The sequence below is a fragment of the Sus scrofa genome, chromosome 1 (assembly GCF_054392235.1).
Source record: "Sus scrofa isolate SSC_HxYL_T2T_F1_AM1 chromosome 1, Sscrofa_HxYL_maternal_Yorkshire_Landrace_v2.0, whole genome shotgun sequence".
In the NCBI taxonomy this organism is placed as follows: domain Eukaryota; kingdom Metazoa; phylum Chordata; class Mammalia; order Artiodactyla; family Suidae; genus Sus; species Sus scrofa.
This window is the reverse complement of record NC_139383.1, coordinates 158,696,158-158,717,819: the sequence shown is the minus strand read 5'-3', so window position 1 is coordinate 158,717,819 and position 21,662 is coordinate 158,696,158. Positions and strand designations below refer to the sequence as shown.

The window sequence follows — 21,662 nt, the reverse complement described above, 5'->3', positions numbered from 1 at the left end:
CTGGCGTTGCTGTGGCTCTGGTGTAGGCCAGTGGCTATAGCTCCGATTAGACCCCTAGCCTGGGAACCTCCCTATGCCGCAGGAACGGCCCTAGAAAAGATAAAAAGACAAAAACAAAACAAAACAAAACAACCAAAAAAACCCTGTTCCCTTTAAGATTTAGATGGTAAAGAAAAGGGAAGGTCCTTCAGGGTTTGCTTAGGGCTTGGAGACGATGCTCACTTTTCACTTTGTAAGAAGAAGAGGAAGGAGGGATGAAGTTAAAAATGCCATCTATGGGGGATAATGGATAGAGAGAGGGGTAAAAAAGAGAAGTCAAGTTAAGGGTGAACTAGGGGAAGGGTAGGTTTTACGCCCCAAGACAGGGCAGTGAATTGTGCTCTGGACTGCACTTGGTGCTCAATCCATACACATGGAGCCATCGGATGTTTGAGTGGAGTAGGTCCAAGGGGGCCAAAGTAAGCATGGAGGAAGGTCAAGGCTGGGGCTCTACAGGGTGCCAGTGAGAACCCCCTGGGAATCCAGGAGGTAAACCCAGTCCTATCTGCTGAGGGGTTTCGGGGGAGTAAGGGGTCTGAGAGGTAAGGAGCAGAACTGTCCCTGAGGAGAGAGCTCAGAGTCCTGTGCAGTGAGCACCCAGGGAAGGGACAGAGAGGCCCCAGGGGCTGGGCCACCACTGACTTTTCTTAATCAAGAGCCAATGCCTTTTGTTTCCCTCTGGAAGGTCCTTGAGTCCCTGCGAGGCCTGGCTTATCCACGACAGTGGAGGCTTTGTGCTTCTCTCTGAAATAAAACTTTTATCTTAAAAAAGAAAGTGTATCCAATGCAGTCTGTCCTAATCACCATATTCAGCGCTTCCTCAACTCTGGAGGGGAGGGCGCATGGGCTCTGGTTCCCTGGGGCACAGGGGAAAGTACCAGTACTGCAGAAGCTGGCTCCTAATTCTTTCTTCCCTATCTCTCTTATAATGTGTCAAAGATACACAGGAAGTTTAATTCCAAAACTTGGCTTTGATTTTTTTTTTCCAGCTAAACATTGGGAAAGACCAGGCCATGTGGCCAGGGAAAGTGAAACGTGGATTAAATTCCCAAACATGTGGGGCAGCGTGACAAAAGGGCCCAGGAATGCCGAGCAGGGCCGGGAGCATCCGCAGCTGGCACAGGTGTGGCCTGCTTGGGAGGAGATGCTTCCCTGTGTCTAGGGCTTGAGGGAGAGAAGCTGGCTGGCCATGACTCACAGGCCTCTTTTTGTTCTCCGAAGGCCGGAGTGAACTGAGGACTCATTAGAGGCCCTGCGCTCCCCCAGCAGGTCCAGTCAAGCCTCTTTGACCCAACTTGCACTGGAGCCTGACAGCAGTCTCGCAGGCTCAGCGTCCGGGCCCACAGGCTAGGGATACCCTTGCAAGACGGAAGGGCGGGTTCTGAACCAGGTGAGATAGGGAGGAGGGCCCCGGCGGTCACGTGACCGGCAACATGAAAGCAATTTTGTTAACATTCTGGGCTCCAGGGTCGCGGAGCGCGGCCGGGGCCCCTTAAAAAATCCACGGATCGCCTGCGCCGCGTGTGCCTGCAGATCGTGCAAACTCCCGGGAGCGGAAGGCGGGCTGCTCTCCCGGTCGCCCAGTCGCCTGGCCTGGAATGAGGCCACCACCCGGCAGGTCACCATGCCGGAGTACGTGCCCCGGCCGGTGGCCCAGCGGGACTCGGGTTTGTCGCCGCACAGAGCAGGGGACACTCAGGCCCTGAGGACGCCGGCCCCGGGTCCCAGGATCGCGGCCCGCTTCACAGCCGCTCTGGTGATGAGGGGACAGATGCCCGCGACATCCTAGTAAAGATGTGGGCTCAGCCCACCAGGGAGGCGCTGGGCTGGGATTTAGGCGGCGGCTCGGCTGGGCCAGGGAGGGAACAGTTCTTCCTGGGCCCGCGGCTCCAGCGCGGCCTCCATTTCCCGGCTCTGCGCGGCGGCCTTTGTCTCGGCGGGGCCCGTGGCGCCCCCTGCTGGCCGGCCTGGGCCGCGCCTCCTCGGCCTCTTCCGGATCTTGCTAGTTTCTCTGGAGGCCGCGGCCACACAGACAGAGATTATGCAGTTTTGCTCGCTGCAAAGGAGATGCTTGCATGGCTGTGCCTGTAGCCCTTCAGCGCTCGCGGTTCCCCTGTCAACTCAGAGGCGGCCAGACAGGAGCGGCAGCTTTGCTGGGAGAACCCCGTTTCCCTCAGCAGCTTCAGTGGGGCCGAGAATCCTGGGCTTGTGCCACAAAGCTTTAGAAAATGGCTCCATTGAACCTTTCCAGAGATGTTCCCCAAGCCGCAGAGGTTTGGCCATTTGAAGCCCTTTTAAGTCAATATACCAAAGAGCTTTAGTCTGGATTAACTGCACAATGCCAAAATTTCACTTTTAAAAGCACAAGGACTAAGTGCAACCTAAGCGTATTTGTAAACCAGGCAAAACAGGCACTTGGGAGAGCCCTCCTCTCCCCACACCCCTCCCTCCATCCCATTTTGTGCCTTTGCCCAGAGCCTCAGGAGCCAAAAATCCTGGCAACTCTCTTCTTCCCGCTGGCAACGGCGAAGTGTGGGCGCAAAGAGGTCATCTTTTAAATCTCTGAAGGATTCAAGTCAGTGTGTGTCACAAAAAAGCACACTTCCCCTCAGCTCAAGGTGGGGGGAAGCCTAGGAGGGTCCCTGGTGCAACAGCTGGACCTAGGAGGGCCCTGGTCAGGCGACCCCACCTCTCTCCATCCCCCAGCACATCGCAGGTTCTCGATAATGAAACAAGGATTCTGCCAAAGAAATCCACTACGATGCCCCTGGCTTTCTAGGAGCAATAAATGAAAGTCTCTTATAGTAAAAAAAAAAAAAAAAAAAAAAAAAAAAGATTGATGAAGTCGTCAGGGAGAGGCAGAGAAAACACAGCCTAATCCAGCAACTCAAGACAACGGTGCAGAAGCAATTTGCTTCTGAAACTCTAACAGGAGATGCTTTAGCACTTCCTGGCAGCACTGCAGGAGCCAGCAAATAAATATTTCCACATGGAAGAAAATGGTCCTTCAAAACATGGCTTCCCCCATTCAAGAAAGAGATACAGCAAGGCTCCCCTACTTTAGTGGCAAAGAGCATCCTTATTTATTTGTTCCAGTTTGGAAACTGTGTGCCTTTCCATTAGGATTCGCGGATGTAAACACTGGTTCCCCAGTGAATTGAATTAGTCCGACACCCCCTCCCCCCCTTGCCACTTGCTTCAGGGAACAATAGAGGAGCTTCTGGCTGACAAATTACGCCTTCATTTAATGCTCTGATTATCTGGCAAGTTAAAAACAGTCATATTAAAAGCCTGGACCTGCCTCATATTTAATCTGTACTTGTTACTTTCCTCCATTTATGTTTGTTCCCCAAAGATTAAAAAAAATAATAATACTAAAGATGCCTTAGTGTCACTTGTGTCCTGAGTTTGAAACCAGTGAGCAACCAGGTTGAACATGAAACTGATGGTGGCCAAAGGCTGTCACTGGATACCATCATCCGCTGTTCACACAGACGGCAGTTCCTTCTTTAATAAAAATATTCTGGCAAGCGGCTGTGAGTTAGGGCTTCCTTCTGCCGCTTGCCCAGGTTGGAGGCGTCTCCAGGGACAACAGCACGGGGAAACTTCTCTGCTCTATGGTTTCAGAGAACACTTTTCAGCCTGGCTTCAGACCGCTGAAGTGAAAGTGAATTATGCTGAGCACAGACGAATCATGTTTAATTCAAGTGAAATTCATTCACTCATTTGTTCTATAAATATTTATTGAGCTCCTCTTTTGCAGAAAAGGCGGTCCCTCCTGAAAGGCCACGGTTCCTTGGGCGGGTGGCGACCCCCACGTGGCATGGACGCCTGGGTGCCTGTGTGCTCAGCCTGGCCCCTTGGTGTCTCTACACGTTTCTACACATACTGATCCCAGAGTTGTAGGGTGGTTTGCTATGCTTTTTTAAAAAAAGAAAATCAGGCCCTTGTCTGATTGTTTAATGATGCTGCTTGTTTCATCTAAATTTTAACACTGAACCTAGATCTAGCTGAAATCGGTTAGTGGCATTTAACAGATGATAAATATAGCTTCTTGGCCGGGTCGTCAGAGTATAAAATCTGAGCCTCCTTTTTCCATTTTCAGGCCGCGTTTTCCCAGTAACCCACGGTCCCCTGCTCCTTAATGAGGAAGGACTCCCTCCCGGCTCTGTGCCCTCATTCCTATAATGTAAACAGCTACTCATGGCTCCTATTTCTCTTTGTTCAAACAAACAATAGCCTTTATAACTAAGAAGAAAATTAGTATCAGGTGAAAGCCTCATTTTAGAGCACTTAAAGCATTCTCTCTTTTCCAGAAGAACCACGTCCGTCAGCAATCTGGAGAAGAAGAATTCACATTTAAAGTTTGGAAAGTGGCAGAAAAAAAAGGTCTGTGTTTCATGATGCATAGACGCCCTTGTGGTTGAATTTTAAATATATTTTTTTTCTTTTCTTCTCTAACTTCTTAACTGAAAAGCTGGTACTCAGGGAACAAGGGTGGTCAAGGGTCTTGGGGTTCAGCAGCCCCCTCCCAGCTTTGGGGGCTTGTGGGAGACCCACTCTCTTTGTCACAGCCTGGGCAAAGCCTTGATGTGGGGGAGATTGGGTTTCTTCGCCAAATTAAGGGGTTACACTTATTAATGTCTGAGGAGTGCTTGGAAATGAAAGATGAGCTAAAATATGCCCCGAAGCCCCTGATTCCTCTCCAACATAAAAGGAATCTCTTCCTGCTTGACCTCAAGTGCTTAAAAAAAGCATCATGTGATTCGACACTTAACTCCTTGGGTCACGTAGGAGGGACTTTGTAAACTTTTTCTGTTATTTTATGAAATACATTCAGTTGGGGGCTAAATTTCAAGTCATCCAGGGTCGTGCATGTCAGTGGGTAAGCCCAAAACACTGTCTTGCTGCTCTTTTTACATCTCGCTCTTTGCACTTTTAACAATCGTTATTCTGGAAGTCTTTGGAACAAGACCAATGAGCTGATCCTTTGCTAATCATCAGTGTTTTCAGGGTCAGAAAAAGCCTTATACTTTATTTTCACAGAGTTTTACCAGTGATTTGATATGACTTTTCTTCAGGTTTGTGGTGGAATTTGATGTCTCCATTTTGTATTCTAACATCCAATAGAAAAATAGATATTAGGAAATACTGAAGCGTTTTGGGGGGGCCTCAAAATGGCATTTCAGATCTGGGATTTAGTGAAATTAAGCAGCTCAGATGGATAAACAATTATTCTTCATTTCTTTAAGGCACAGAAATTGAGACTAGGTTACAGCAACTTCATTGTTTTCATGGAAAATATTGACTACATGAGGAATGGAGTCTCATACCTTGTAAATACTTTTGTCCATTTAGAGTGATGAGAAGCTCCACATTAAAATGAGATGGGATGAAAAGAAGAAATAAGAAGCAAGTTAGTGTGCCAAGAGAGTTCATATTGCAGGAAAATCCTTTTGACTAGAACCAAGGTGGTGATTAGATGGGCTGAATTGGGTGCATCATTTTGGGGCCAGCCGCATGTGCAGGCCTCCGTGTGTAATCTTAAAACATTACACATGTGGCTCTGGCTTCCATAAGTTTTAGGCTGCCCAAGGCGGGAGCCACTGTCTTCCCAGGTAGTGCCAATTCATTTGATTTTGTGGGGGACCAGTAGGCTGACAAAGAACACTGGGTGGGGGTCACAGAGACATCCTCTCCCAGAGTGGAAGGGGCATTTGGAAAGGGCAGGCCAGCCCCTTCCTGCTAAGGGGGGAGCCAGGCTGGGCTGCAGAGGAAGCCCTGCCCCTGTCTTTAAGAACTTGGGAATGATAAGTTAAAAATGATGGAAGCAGAGTTCCTGTTGTGGCTCAGCAGGTTAAGAACATGACTAGTATCCATGAGGATGCAGGTTCAATCCCTGGCCTCGCTCAGTGGGCTAAGGATCCGGTGTTGCCACAAGCTGTGGCATAGGTCTCGTATGTGGCTTGGATCCCACATTGCTGTGACTGTGGTGTAGGCCAGTGGCTATAGCTCTGATTTGACCCCTAGCCTGGGAACCTCTGTATGCCACACATACACACACAAAAAAGATGGAAGGGAACTGAGAGGAAAAAGGAAAAGAGGAAGAGACCCAGAGGCCCAGAGATGGGACATGTGATGACAGGGGCCAACCTCAGGTGATGGGTCTTAAGAACCCCCAGAGGCTAGAGGGAAGCCTGAGGCAGATCCCCCCCTCACAGCAGGAAGGAACCAGCTCTGTCTACACGCTGGTTTTGGACTCTAGCCTCCAGAATAGTGAGGATGTACGTTTTTGTTGTTTTAAGCCACCCAGTTTGCATACCAGCTCTCAGAAACGGACATGGTGGGTGACCAGACCAGATGCAGAGTGGGACAAGAGCATACAGGACAGTGGGTGTTGGAGTCTGAAACCTGAGGTTAAGCCCAACCTGTCACTTGCTTTCATGCAAACTTTAGTAAATGACTGACTCATCCTGAAGACTCACTTTCTCTTTTGCGCCATGGGGGTGACAGTAATTACACCTGCCTCATGGGCCGTAGGATCCCTGTTTTCTTTTTGTATCAATACATACGTATGTTGGACTTTCTCAGAAACAAAAGACACAATCACTTCACAGAAGGAAAAATGCTTCCTATAGGGAACTGCAGATAAAGATTTTGGATAAAGCCTAATCTTTACTTTTAGGGAATTTAGAGATAAGTAGACAATGATCCTCGGTCCAGTGTAGTGAATATTATTAAAAATAGAGTGAAAACCTGTCACCTGCTGCAGTGTCCCAGTTTCCTCTTGACCAAAGTCAAAAGGAAGCTGAACCTGCTCTCCTTTGCCCAGAAAGCCAGGGCTCAGGCACAGCACCAGGACCTGGCCAACTGGCCACCCACACCAGGACTTTGGAACTGGAGATTGTGAAGCAACAACAAAGGAAGAGTTGGAGTTTGTTCACAGCCATCACACCTATGTCCAGGCAGCCCATGCTCTTCTTCTCCGGCTTCCTATGAATTTTACAAGTCTTGTTCCCCAGCCTCCCTTGAGCCCCTGTTATCATTTTAACACATTTATGTGTATCTGAGAAGCTCAGACTTATCTTCAAATTCATATGGAAGTGCAAGGGACAAAAACAGCCATAATAGCAGTTCCTGTTGTGGCTCAGCCTGTTAAGAACACAACATAGTGTCCGTGAAGATTGCAAGTTCGATCCCTGGCCTTGCTTCCTGGATTAAGGATCTGGCATTAAAAAAAAAAAAAAAAAATAATGGTTAAAAAAAAAAAAAAATAATGGTTAAAAAAAAAAAAAAAAAGGATCTGGCATTGCCGCAAGTGGCGGCACAGGTCACAGATGCAGCTTGGATCCCAAGTTCCTGTGGGTATGGTGTAGGCCTGCAGTTCCGGTTCAACCCCTAGCCTGGGAACTTCCATGTGCTGAAGGTGCAGCCCTAAAAACCAAAAAAAACAAAAACAAAAACAAAAACAAAAAAAACAGCAGTCAGAATAATCGTAACAAATTAAAACAAAGGTGGAGGACTCACAAACCTTGAATTCAAAACTTACTAGAAAACTACAATAATCAAGACAGTGATCAAAAGAATAGACTTGGGCATTCAGAAATCACCCCATATATCTAGGGACAATTGATGTTTTTCAATAAGAACACTAAGACGATTAAATGAGGAAAGAACAGTCTTTTCAATAAATGGTGCTGGGACATCTGAAAAAGAATGAATTTGCATCCCTACCTCATACCATATACAAAAATTAACTCGAAATGAATCAAAGACCTAAAATACAAGAGGTAAAACTATAAAAGTTTTAAAAGGAAACATCGGTGTCAATTCTCATGAATTGGATTAAGCAACAGTTCCTGAGATATGACACAGAAACCACAAGGAACCAAAGGAACCACAGAAAAATAAATTGGATTTCACCAAAGTTAAATCTTTTTGTGCCTCAAAGGATAGTCTCAGAAATTGAAAAAATAAACTCACAGAATGGGAGAATATATTTGCAAATCATGCATCTGATAAGGTTATAGCATCTTACAACTCAACAACAAAAAGAGACCCCAGTTAATATGGTAACAGATCTTATAGATCCTTTTTCAAAGAAGATATACAGAGGGTCAGTAAGCCCCGAAAAGCTGCTCGCATCATTAGAGGGATTGAATTCACAAGGACAACGAGATACCCCTTCACATCCACAAGGATGGCCAGCAAAAAAGGCCAGATAGTAACACGTGTGGGTGAGGATGTCGAGACATTGCTGCTGGTGGGGATAGAACATGCTGCAGCTACTTTGGAAAACAGTTTGGTTGGGACCTCAAGAAGTTAAATGTTAAGTTACATCCCAACTCAGCTATTTGACACCTAGACACATCTGTTAAGAGGACTGAAAACACATTCAGACAAAAACTTGCACACAGATATTCAGAGGAGATTATTCATAAAAGTCCAAAAGGGAAACAGCCCAGTTGTCAACCAACTGACGAATAGATAAGTAAAATGAGGTATGTCCCTTTGGCCCTAAAAGGCCATCAAAGGCCTAAGTACTGATCTGAGACCTCAAAAACATTTGATGAAGGAAGCCAGTCACCAAAGGAAGATCAGAGCAGCCAGGGTTCCATGGCGAGGGACAGAGCTGCCACCAGGGGCCAGGGCCACTTCAGATCTGCTTTGCAGGCTTCGATCACCTGGGATACTGGTCCTAAAGTCAGCTGACCAGGGACTTCGTCACGCCTGCACAATCCCTCTGCAGCAGCAGCACTTGGGTCAACAACAGCGTAAGGGCTGTAGCTTGGCAGGGATGCATCACAGAATTGTCCAGAGCCACTCGTGTTTTCTTTCCCCAGTGGCAATGGGGCTTCCCGTTTCTGAAATTCTGAATGCTCATGGTTTAAGGATTTGTCTGTGGCCCAGTGAATGGTTTTTCTGATTAGGAAACAGAGGTGGCCACCTGACCAATTCAGGTCTCTTGAGTCACTGAGAAAAACAGGAAAAATTGTCATTGGCTGGGGCACTTGGCAAGAGAAATGGGGTCCTGAGGACAGAAGGGGTATAGAATGACCCAGGGGCACTGGAGACTGGCTCCTTCCACCCATGAGTCCAGTGGCACATCTGCTCAAAGACCAAACATAACCATTCTATGTGTCAACTGGCCTGGGCCATGTGGCCCAGATATGTGATCAAATATTCTGCTGGATGTTTCTGTGTGAGTGTTTTGGGGGTGAGATTAACATTCCAAACTGGTGGACTTCACATTAAAAAAAAAACCTTATAGGGAGTTCCCATTGTGGCTTCCTGGGTTACGAACCTGACTAGTATCCATGAGGATGTGGGTTCAATCCTGGGCCTTGCTCAGTGGGTTAAGGATCTGGCATTGCTGTGGCTGTGGCACAGGCTGGCAGCTGCAGCTCCGAGTCCACCCCTGGCCTTGGAACTTCCTTATGCCACAGGTATGGCCCTAAAAAAAAGACATTAAAAAAAAAAAAAAACTTTCACAGTGTGGGTTACCTTCCAGATTACCTTCCAAAGTGGGCGTGTGTGTGTGTGTGTGTGTGTGTGTGTTTGTGTGTGTCTGTTGGGGGCGGAGGGGAGAGGTGGGTGGGCCTCATCCAATCAGGCGAAGGCCCAAATAGAGCAAAACCTGACCTCCTTCTCTGAAGGGAGAATTCCTTAGCATTCAGCCTTTGGACTTGAACCGCAACCTCATCTCTCCCCTGGGTCTCTAGCTGATGGTCCACCCTGCAGATTTGGACCTGCCAGCCTCTACAATTATGTGAACCAATTCCTTAAAATAAATCTCTCTATATATACTATATACATACACATCCTACTGGTTCTGTTTCTCTGGAAAATCCTGACTAATACTCTCCTCTATAGACAGGACCAGCAGGCTCTCAGATGGCTCAAGAATAAATATTTGGGGAGCCCTCGTGTATAAGAACCTCAAGCCATCAAGATGCTGGCTGAAGGCAAAACAAACGCTGTGGTAGAAGGAGGGTTATAAACACCAGTTCTGGCCATTGCGGAAACCGTGCTGGAGCCTCTCTGGGTATTTCCTTCCTCACTATGTCACATAGATACTTGTGAGTTATTAATTTCCATTTTCATCCCTCTCCGTCCTCTCCCTCACTGAGATATACACAGTTTGTTGGCAGCTGACCATAATTTAGTGTGCAGATCTCAGAATAGCCAGACAGCACACGGGGGACTTGAGGAGGGAGGCGCATTGAGGACGGGCACCAGGTGACTGTTGAGGCTTTGGATTGTTGCCTGTCGGTGAAGGAGTGGTCATAATTTTTGTTTGAGGAAAGGAGAGTGGCACTGCATTAGACAGAACGAGTTCGTTGTTGTTAGAAGTGAGCATCAGGGAAGAAGAGTGTGTGCACGTGTGCAGGTGGGCATGTGTGCAAATCTAGAAGAGTTGAAATAGTTGATTAAATGGGCATTTGTCACCTCTTTTGTCCTGGCTGAATCCCCAAGATGTGCTGTTCATGGGACGCAGGGCACAGCAGTCCCTATGTAGCTGAAACACAAGTAAAACTCTCATTCTCCCTGCCCCATGGCGACTGAACTTGGACACCAGACCTTGGCAGGACAACTGGATGCTCTCATGCGGATCCTGGACTCATTGACGGGAAGGGGTACTTAGAATCCATTCACAGTCATGGTATTGTTGTCCGGTGCTAGAATCTGGGCCAGACTTTTCATGCAAGGAGAGAAGCATGCTGCTTCCTGCTCCTTGACCTCCCAGAATTCCGGAGTTCCTGGCAGCTTTCTGCATTCTCAGTCAGTTCTGTGACCCTTTCCCCATTCAGTACCCCACAGATGAATGTCTTGTACTTAAGCTAGCCAGAGGTCATTGTTCTGGTTGCAGCCAGATATTGACAGCAGGTGGGTTTGCTCTGGGGGCTGTGGGAGCCCCCCAGGAGGGAAACACCAGAAGGACGGGGCCTGATCATGAGAGAAAGCTGCCTGACAAGGTAAGCTTGCTTCCTGAAAGGGATCTAGCTATTCTGCTTCCTAGGACACTACTGGAAGGAGTGTGCTTTGGAGTTTCCGCTGTAGCAAAATGCACTAAGTATCTGTCATTGCCACAGCTGTGGTGTAGGTTGCAGCTGCAGCTTGGATTTGATTCCTGGCCTGGAAACTTCCATAAGCTGCAGGTGCTACCAAAAAAGAAAAAAAGTGTACGATGGCAAAGATGGAAGTTGAGGTATTTTCCTAGCCTTCCTCTTTTTAAAGATTTGGGGTCAACCTTAACCCCTACCATCTTGGTTTCTTCCTTGTACAAAGAGTGTGCCTTGTGGTACTGCTGCTGCTGGGACCTACTGAAAGCCTTCTCGCCTGGACCTTCAGAAGCCATGGGGTGTTCTGTTCCTAGGAGGATTAGCACATAACACAGGCCCCCAGTATACTGGAAGAATTGGGAGATCATAATATTAAAAGGTGCACCTCTGGAGAAAAAAAAAGCCAAGCAAGTGTCTCTCATTGCATATTGTTACAGTTAGATCACAGCAGATTTGGCACACAAACCTTTGCACTTGTGAAATCTAGTTGGGAATTTTACAGGCTCACCAGAGCATTAAAACGTACCATCCCCAAAATGGAGCCGGTTCTTATGTAGCAGGTGGCTGAGATTGTGGATTGAAGATTTAGCACTTCAACCTGCATCTCTTGCCTCTGCAATCAGTGTCCTCTGTGTTAGGACAGTTGCCAGACTCCAGCGGTTTTCTGTCTCGTGGTGGTAACATCAGAGGAGGGAACAGAGGCCAGTAGGGGGCTGGCCACCTGTCTGGGAACTGGGGGCTGAGACTGAGCCCCTGGGGACTCTCTGTGTTTTGTGACCTTAAGTAAGTCTCTGTGCCTCCCTGCTGTGCCTCTGTTCCAAATCAGAGGGAAGAGGAAATTTATGCTGCTTTCTAACATCATCTTGGTCTGTTCCAAAAAAATCAGATAAAGGAAGAAAGTGCAGAAAGATCATCTACTTTATTTTGTATGATTTTGCCAACACAGTCTGTTGAAAAATTTAAGTCATTATTGTCCTGGTTCACAGTTTTTTTTTTTTTTAACATTAAAAACTGACATATTTGTGAATTCAGCTGCTTAGTTAGACTCATTACAGGATGGTAATAGTTGGGATGGGAATCACTTATAAACCCATTACACAAAACAGTAGAAAGTGTGGCTTCTGACCCAAGCATGTTTTTTTTCTCTGAAGATGCAAGAACTGGACAGCCCTGAGCCAACATCCCCCCCGCCCCCCGCCCCAGCCACTTGACAAGAGCCAGTGCTGGAACAACCTTGCCCGGACAGGGGGACAGACCAAGGTTTGCTGACAGACAAAGAGGAGCAAGTCAGTGGCTCTCACTATGGTTCACAAACACAAAAGAAGATATTAAAAAGGATACATGACTTACAAGGAATAATATCACAAAGAGGACACTCAGCATTAGAACCGGACCAATATTGCTGAAGTTCATAGATTATATATTAGCATCTATCTATCTATCTGTCTGTCTGTCTGTCTATCTATCTATCTATATCTTCTATCTCTCCCAATTTTTTGTTCCTTATTCTTTTAATGTCCTTTATAATTTCCCACATAGCAGTGTAACCTTTAGCCACATATTGCTTAGTCTTGGATAGTTTTGAAGTCTCCATAAGCAGTGTAGTATTGTAAGCACCCTGCTTTTTTTGTTCCTGTGTTTTTGGGATGGTGTCCATGGGTGATGATGTTTGTGGCTCTGGTTCATTTATTTTTACTGTGGTATAGGACGCTATTGCAGGAATATAGTAATTTGTTTACCCATAGAAGGATGTTATTTTTTCTTTTTTTATGGCTCATACTATTATGGTATTTTACTATTATTTATACATCTATAACATTTGTAACTTGTAAACAGTCTCTGAATATAGGTTCCAATACATAAAAGACTGAACAGTGGATTGGTTAATTTTCTATACAGTTTCTTTGGAAAGCAAAGATTTGAGAGCCAGAATCATTGCCACTCCCCTCCTTCAGCCTCATTATGCTCTCTTTATTTTTTTTTTTTTATTAAATTTTATTTTCCCACTGTACAGCAAGGGGGTCAGGTTATCCTTACATGTATACATTACAATTACAGTTTTTCCCCCACCATTTCTTCTGTTGCAACATGAGTATCTAGACATAGTTCTCAATGCTATTCAGTGGGATCTCCTTGTAAATCTATTCTACGTTGTGACTGATAAGCCCAAGCTCCCGATCCCTCCCACTCCCTCCCCCTCCCATCAGGCAACCACAAGTCTCTTCTCCAAGTCCATGATTGATTTTCTTTTCTGAGGAGATGTTCATTTGTGCTGGATATTAGATTCCAGTTATAAGTGATGTCATATGGTATTTGTCTTTGTCTTTCTGGCTCATTTCACTCAGTATGAGATTCTCTAGTTCCATCCATGTTGCTGCAAATGGCATGATGTCATCCTTTTTTATGGCTGAGTAGTATTCCATCGTGTATATATACCACATCTTCCGAATCCAATCCTCTGTCGATGGACATTTGGATTGTTTCCATGTCCTGGCTATTGTGAATAGTGCTGCAATGAACATGCGGGTGCATGTGTCTCTTTTAAGTAGAGCTTTGTCCGGATAGATGCCCAAGAGTGGGATTGCAGGGTCATATGGAAGTTCTATGTATAGATTTCTAAGGTATCTCCAAACTGTTCTCCATAGTGGCTGTACCAGTTTACATTCCCACCAACAGTGCAGGAGGGTTCCCTTTTCTCCACAGCCCCACCAGCACTTGTTATTTGTGGATTTATGAATGATGGCCATTCTGACTGGTGTGAGGTGGTATCTCATGGTAGTTTTGATTTGCATTTCTCTTATAATCAGCGATGTTGAGCATTTTTTCATGTGTTTGTTGGCCATCTGTATATCTTCCTTGGAGAAATGTCTATTCAGGTCTTTTGCCCATTTTTCCATTGATTGATTGGTTTTTTTGCTGTTGAGTTGTATAAGTTGCTTGTATATTCTAGAGATTAAGCCCTTGTCAGTTGCATCATTTGAAACTATTTTCTCCCATTCTGTAAGTTGTCTTTTTGTTTTCTTTTGGGTTTCCTTTGCTGTGCAAAAGCTTTTCAGTTTGATGAGGTCCCATGGGTTTATTTTTGCTCTAGTTTCTATTGCTTTGGGAGACTGACCTGAGAAAATATTCATGATGTTGATGTCAGAGAGTGTTTTGCCTATGTTTTCTTCTAGGAGTTTGATGGTGTCCTGTCGTATATTTAAGTCTTTCAGCCATTTTGAGTTTATTTTTGTGCATGGTGTGAGGGTGTGTTCTAGTTTCATTGCTTTGCATACAGCTGTCCAGGTTTCCCAGCAATGCTTGCTGAATAGACTTTCCTTTTCCCATTTGATGTTCTTGCCTCCCTTGTCAAAGATTAATTGACCATAGGTGTCAGGGTTAATTTCCAGATTCTCTATTCTGTTCCATTGGTCTGTCTGTCTGTTTTGATACCAGTACCACACTGTTTTGATGACTGTGGCTTTGTAGTATTTCTTGAAGTCTGGGAGAGTTATGCCTCCTGCTTGGTTTTTGTTTCTCAGGATTGCTTTGGCGATTCTGGGTCTTTTGTTGTTCCATATAAATGTTTGGATTGTTTATTCTAGTTCTGTGAAAAATGTCATGGGTAATTTGATAGGGATTGCATTGAATCTGTAGATTGCTTTGGGTAGGATGGCCATTTTCACAATATTGATTTTTCCAATCCAGGAACATGGAATATCTTTCCATTTTTTTACATCTTCTTTGATTTCTTTGATTAAGTTTTTATAGTTCTCGGCATATAGGTCCTTTACCTCTTTGGTTAGGTGTATTCCGAGGTATTTGATTTTGTGAGGTACAATTTTAAAAGGTATCGTATTTTTGTATTCCTTTTCTAATGCTTCATTGCTGGTATACAGAAATGCAACTGACTTCTGAATGTTAATCTTATATCCTGCCACTTTGCTGAATTTATTAATCAGTTCAAGGAGTTTTGGGGTTGAGTCCTTAGGGTTTTATTATGCTCTCTTTAAAAACAGTACTTTGCACCTGAAACTAACACAATTTTGTAAATCAACTCTTCAACAAAAAATTCTTTTAAAAACAGTAACCTATTCGTCAAATACTATTTCCTCCCAACTGTGCCACCAGCTAGATGTCAAAGCCTCAGCACTATCAAATGATATCTTTTGGCATCAAAACATCAATTTGTGTCAACTGTAATTTAACCTAAAGCTGAGTTTCCATTATTATGATGATAATGTCATTTATCATGCTTCTTTTTTTTCACCTTCCCTGATTTTAGTTATTAAAACAACATCCCACTTTCTGGGCTCATGGCAAGATGGCCATCTCTTACTAATGGGGTCTGTTATCAGAGTGCCCTAAGTAGATGGTTTCAAAGCCCATCGTGATGAACAGAATGCTCTATAAATAGGTATTGAAAATAATCAAGACATTCATGGGCCCAAACAGGCCACAGAAATACCATAGCAACAAATGAACAGTAATTGCCGAATTACAGGCTATTTCCTCAGCTGCCCTCTCACTACATCGCTGTTTCACGGCACGTCCTGGGGAGCAGCAGTCAGGTCTGGCTGCCTCTGTCCATGAGGAGGTGGGGGCTCGGCTGCTGGGCCCAGGAGGAAACAGGGGTATGCCCCTCCTCCCATGCTCTCTGCTTCCTGCCCACTTATGTCCAGCATGTCCTCAGCACCCAGAGAGATGTGGTGGCTCTGGGTGCCCCATACCCCAAATCTGTTAATCCAACTCACTGGCTAAGATTTTGCTTTCAAGAAGCAAAACTACCTGTTGCCCAAATGTCTCCCTTGGTGGATGTGCAGCCAAGACCAGAGCAGCAGATGAGGCTGCAATGGGAAGGTGAAAACACAGCCCATCCCTCTCTGGAGTGAAGTCAGAAATGCAGGGTGAGGGCTGTGACTCCCTCTCCCCCCATGGGAGTCTGGAAAAGCTGAAACATTTGTTTCTGCAAATGGACACAAGCAGAGGTGGCCTCAGGCCTGCTTCTCCAAGGCACAAAGGCTGGAAAGGATTCCCAGGATCTGCTGGATCTGACTGGAGTCGGAAGCATGGCGCTCAGTCATAAATCTGGGAACGCCCGGGAAGGTGCCAACATGAGGGGGAGGATTCCACTTTCTAGGGACGTCCCTTGGCCTGGCCCATCTTTTTTATTGTTGTTGTTAAATAAATTTTACTGAAGTCTATTTGACTCAGAAAGCTGTGTTTGTTTCAGGTGTACAGCAAAGTGAATCAGTCGTACACATACACATATCCGTTCCCTTTCAGATTCTTCTCCCATAGAGGTTACTACACAGTATTAAGTAGATTACCCTGTGCTATATGGTAGGTCCTTGTTACCCATCTATTTTATATATAATAGTGTGTATCTGTCAATCCCAACCCCTAATTTATCCCTCCTGCCCCACATTTCCCCTTTGGTAACCATGAATTTGGTTTCAAAATCTTTGAGTCTATTTCTGGTTTGTTAATTCTTTTGTATCATTTTTTTTTTTTTTTGGTCTTTTTGTCTTTGTTGTTGTTGTTGTTGTTGCTATTTCTTGGGCCGCTCCCGCGGCATATGGAGGTTCCCAGGCTAGGGGTCTAATCGGAGCTGTAGCCACTGGCCTACGCCAGAGCCACAGCAACGCGGGATCCAAGCCGCGTCTGCAACCTACACCACAGCTCACGGCAATGCCGGATCGTTAACCCACTGAGCAAGGGCAGGGACCGAACCCGCAACCTCATGGTTCCTAGTCGGATTCGTTAACCACTGCGCCACAACAGGAACTCCTCATTTTTTTTTTTTTAAATAATTTTTTTAGATTCCATGGATTAGTGATCTCATCTGATAGTTTGTCTTTTTCTGTCTGACTTTGGCCCAGCTTCTGGGAGAGATGGTCAGGTTGGTGGGGACAGCTTCTCCTGTGTGGAAAGGATTGTAGGGGACAGAGCGGCCACGAGAGTAGAGGGTGGGGGGTGTGGGGGTGGCACATCCTTCTAGAAAGAGACAGACTGAGCATAGGAGCCTCAAGGTGGTCTTGGGGGAGGGGGGAGGGCGTCCTTGTTGCTCTGGCTTCCCTTGGGGGCTGGGACGGACTTATCTGTAGGTTTTAGCTCTCTTGTCTCTCAAGTCAGCCAGAATAATTGGTTTCATCAAAGTCTAGTTAGTTTAGAACTAGTTCCTATGCATGGAGTGATTTTAGAGCCTTTTTCTCCCTTTGCCATCTTTGAAGGGTAATCTGGATGCTGGAGGTTTGCTCTTGGGCTTCTCAAACTCAGTTTGTTTCCATGGTTACAAAGCACCGTGCTCTCCCTGACCCAGAATGCATCAGGAGGGGCACGCTGGCTGCCTGGTAATGGCTATATTGTTTTCCAAATTTGCGGACCTCCTTTACATTAGGAAGGTGAGTGCCTTCCTGTTGCATGCAGCAGCTGGCAATCCTCATTTTTCTTTAAGTATTTTGTAGAGAGCAAGGTAGAGGATATTTGCACTATAAATTATATATATTGAAGCGGCATCCCCTAATAAATGGAAATATCAAGGAAAAAGGTTGGGATGCAAGAGAGAGTTAGCAATTGCCATGGCATCTCGGGGGGATTTTTCTCACACCCAGGCCAAGTCCATTTGTCTAGCTCTGTGCTCAGAGAGAGGAAACCCATCAGAGAGGCCAGATGCTGCAACGGTTAAGGGCCAGGCAGCAGATCTGAAAGATCTGGATATAAATCTTTTTCTTATTGGTTGTGGATAATTTATTCTTCCTTAACTGCAGTTCCCTTATCTGTGAAAGTAACTCTCAAGGGCTTGTTGAGAGGATTAAATGAGATAAGTAAAGGATTTAGTACATATTATACACTCAATAAATGATCATTGCTAGTCTTGTGACTATTATTTTGAAGGACTAAAATTCCTGTGATAACAAAAGAAGGGAGGGGAGGGGTAAATTAGGAGTTTGGGATTAACATACACCCACTACTATATGTAAAATAGATAATCAGCAAGGACCTACTGTATAGCACAGGGAACACTACTCAATATTCTGTAATACTCTATATGAAAAAGAATGGATATGTGCTTATGTATAACTGAATCACTATGAAGTACACCTGAAACTAACACAACATTGTAAATCAACTATACTTTAACAAAAAATAAAAATTCAAAGAAGATGCAAATCAAGGCAAACCATGTTGGTATATGGAAAGTGTTTTGTGGGGATTTGGAATTAATGAATTGATGATGATAATGGTGGTGGTGAAGCTGACGATGAGAACATTATGTAGGATAGAAAATAACTGTGGCTGTAATCGCTCCACTTAATGAGAGAGACACAGTGGTTACAAGTGGTGGTCCTGGAGCCAGAATGCATGAATTCCATGTTGGCCTTGCCTCATAGTAGAGGTCTCATCTTGGGTGACATCCTTGACCTTTATGTCTCGGTTTCCTGCTCAGGAAAGTGGAGATGATGATAATTGTGCACCTGGTGGGGCTGTTTAAAGCACAGAAAACAGGAACATTTGTTCTAGCCTCAGACCAGGGCTGGGACCTCAGGAACACATAGCACCATGCAGAAGAGCAGGTGCCTAGACCAAGCAGGAAACAACCAGATTCTCATCCCTCACATGCTTCTTAATACACTTCGCCATCTATTTCCTTCCTGTTTGAAATCTCGGGCTGGCCCTCAAAATTTTTCCCACCCTTCTTGAATTATACAGGCATCTGGTCACTTCTCACAGTAATAACAGCCTTATTTCAGAAATTACAGTGCCCAGTCCTACACGGTGAAGTACCTAACTTCATTTAGAATTAAACCGTCTCTCTTCACCAAGTTTATCTTGACTTCAGGGTGAATTTGTGGCTTTGACTAAGAAGGCTGATGCAATGTTCAGGGCGTACCTCTACAAAAGCATTATTCATTCTTTACCTGAAATTTGAAAGTAACTGGACATCCTATATTTTATCTGGCAACCCCATTCCAGTCATTCTTGTATCTGAGATGGTTTGGACTTTCAAGCCTATGGCCATTTAGGGCATTTCAGTTGCAAATAACAGGACCCCAGGTAAAAGTGCCCTGAGCAATGAGAAATTACCCCTCAGAATAAGATATCAGGAAGAGGATGTTTCCATGGCTGTTTTAATGTGTGGCTCAGTGCAGTCAGGTTCTGGGTTACCCTTTGCACAACTCTCAACTTCCCTTCATCAGTCACAAGCAGCTGTAAGATCACATCCTCCTTCCCCACGTCAAGAATGAGGGCAACTCCACCCTGGGCTGTTCCCTTCTTAATTAAACTTTTTATTTTGAGATAATTATAGATTCACATGCAGTTACCAGAAATAACACAGAAACACCCCAGATACTCTTTTCCAAGTTTCCCCCAGTGGTAACATCTTGCAAAGCGATAGTATAGTACAGTCACATTGATTCAGTTCGCTAATATCATCCCAATTTCCCCAGTTTTGCTTGAACTTATTTGTGTGTGTGTGTGCACATGTGTTTAGATCTGTGAAACTGTATCACATGTATGGGCTCATGAAGATACAAGACAGTTCTGTCACCAAAAGGACATCTCCTTCTCCCCTTTTTTTAAACTACTCTCATCTGCCTCCTGTCACCCCCCGCCCCAACCATCCCAAACCTCTGGAAACCACCATCCTGTTCTCCATTTCTCCAATTTTGTCCTTTCAAGATTGTTATGTACAAATGGAAGCACATAGCAGGTAACCTTTGGGGATTAGCTTTTTCCTCTCAGCATAATTCCCTCAAGATTCATGCAAGTTGCTGTGTGGGTCAGTGGTTTATTCCTCCTGATTGCTGAGTTTGTTTTCTGTTTTTAAGTATTATGAATAGAGCTCATTTGAGTACAGTTTTTGTGAGAATGTAAGTTTATTCTTCTGTGGTGGTCCGTTGTGATTTATTTGCAGTGTTTTGAGTGCACCTGTACAGTTTTCCTAGTGGTTGTGCTGGGTGTTACAGTACGTCTGAGACTTCCCACAGTCCGTGGTATTGACATTCATCACTCTGAGAGGAGGGTGGAAACTCACTTCCACGAGGTCCCTTACCTTTGTCACTTTTAAGTGTCATCACTTTACCGATCAGATTGTATTATAAGTTTTTAATCATCAAATGTGACATAAGGAGTTCCCGCTGTGGTGCAATAGGATTGGCAGTATCTCTACAGTGCTGGGATACAGGTTTGATCCCGGCCTGGCATAGTGGGTTAAGGATCTGGAGTTGCTGCAGCTGGGGGTGGTGTGTACATCACAACTGTGGCTGGGATCTGATCCCTGGCCTGGGAACTCCATATGCTGCGGGGTGGCCAAAAATGAAAAACGAATGTGGTATAAATGCTTTTTTGAGGCTGACTGTCTCACTGTAACTGGGCTGCAGTGAGTTTGGCAGATTGAGAGTCACCTGCAGCCGAAGATGAGGTTGTGCAGCGCCGGGGGCCCAGGGCTCCTGCCTCATGTGGTGACTAGAGGAAGAAGAGCTCCAATTCTGACCCAGATGGGAAGGTTGACTTCTCACTCTCAGGAAAGTGGAAAAGGATGTTGTCTCCCCTTGCTGCCAGTTTCCTTTGAGAGAGGCTGGGGAAGGTTTATAAAATCCCCTAGTGAAGACCACCACCCAGACTAGCCCCCCAGTGGACCTCCTCTCCTTTCCAGCTACTTCACAGCCCTTGGTCCCCTAGATGTCCTGTGAGTTAGGCTGTGTGTCCTCATAATCTGCCAGCGGTACCTCAATTATGATTGTAACTATCTCTTATCCTTTATGTGTAATATGATTATGCATATATAACACATATAAAATGAGCTGGCTAAAGGAAAAGTGAAAGATCTGGATTCTGGCTGGATACCCTCTCTGAGGCTCTTCTCATGGGTGACCACATCTCCCTAGTCCTGTTCCTTCCAGAATCCATCTCCTCCCCTCTATCCCCTCTCACATTGTCTGCAAGGAGGCATGGGTCTTAGCTATTTGAAATGACCCAATTAATGAAGAATGTTGGAATCTACTCAACACTTAATCTACTTTACAGCTTTTCAATGTCTTTTATCTGGTGTCTCAAACTTCTTTAAAAGGAAAAGAATTTCAGCTCTGAACACAGCATCAGCAACTATCAAGCACTTGATCCAGCCACTTCCCATCTGTAAATTCATTTTTCCAAGACCCCTGCCCATATTACCGGTACAAAAGCACTTGATATCAAACACTATTATCCATGTCTTGTAATGAAGCAGAAGTTCAGACACTGCTCTGTTTGCCCATGTCCCAAATTATGGAATAAACGTCTTTATTTTTGGAAACAGAAAGGTGTGTCAGCCGTCTGGCTGTATCTAACGGGAAAAACTCAACCATCATGATTTTCTGAGCAAGTCAGTGTTTTCCCTGGAGTAGGAGTAACAACCAATCATTGTGCTGAGTGATTTTGTACACATTCACCCACTCCATCCAAACAACAACCCCATGGGGAGGGACCAGGTTTATCTCCATTGCACACTAACATTGAGACAGGGGGTCTGCATCACATGCCCCAAGTCACACAGCCAGGACATGGTGGGGATCATGGTTTGTACTTTGGTGTCTT

General features: G+C 45.2%; 1 protein-coding gene across 1 annotated transcript; it reads left to right on the top strand.

The window, feature by feature from the left end:
* The first annotated feature begins 1,093 nt into the window (after nucleotides 1-1,093).
* On the top strand, nucleotides 1,094-21,387 carry LOC146406817 (uncharacterized). Its single transcript, XM_085013962.1, has 5 exons — nucleotides 1,094-1,162; nucleotides 1,439-1,671; nucleotides 4,356-4,428; nucleotides 9,913-10,118; nucleotides 12,254-21,387. The coding sequence occupies exons 1-4, from the start codon at nucleotides 1,094-1,096 to the stop codon at nucleotides 9,946-9,948; spliced, it is 411 nt and encodes a 136-aa protein (XP_084870088.1). The 3' UTR covers nucleotides 9,949-10,118; nucleotides 12,254-21,387.
* Nucleotides 21,388-21,662: the final 275 nt, after the last annotated feature.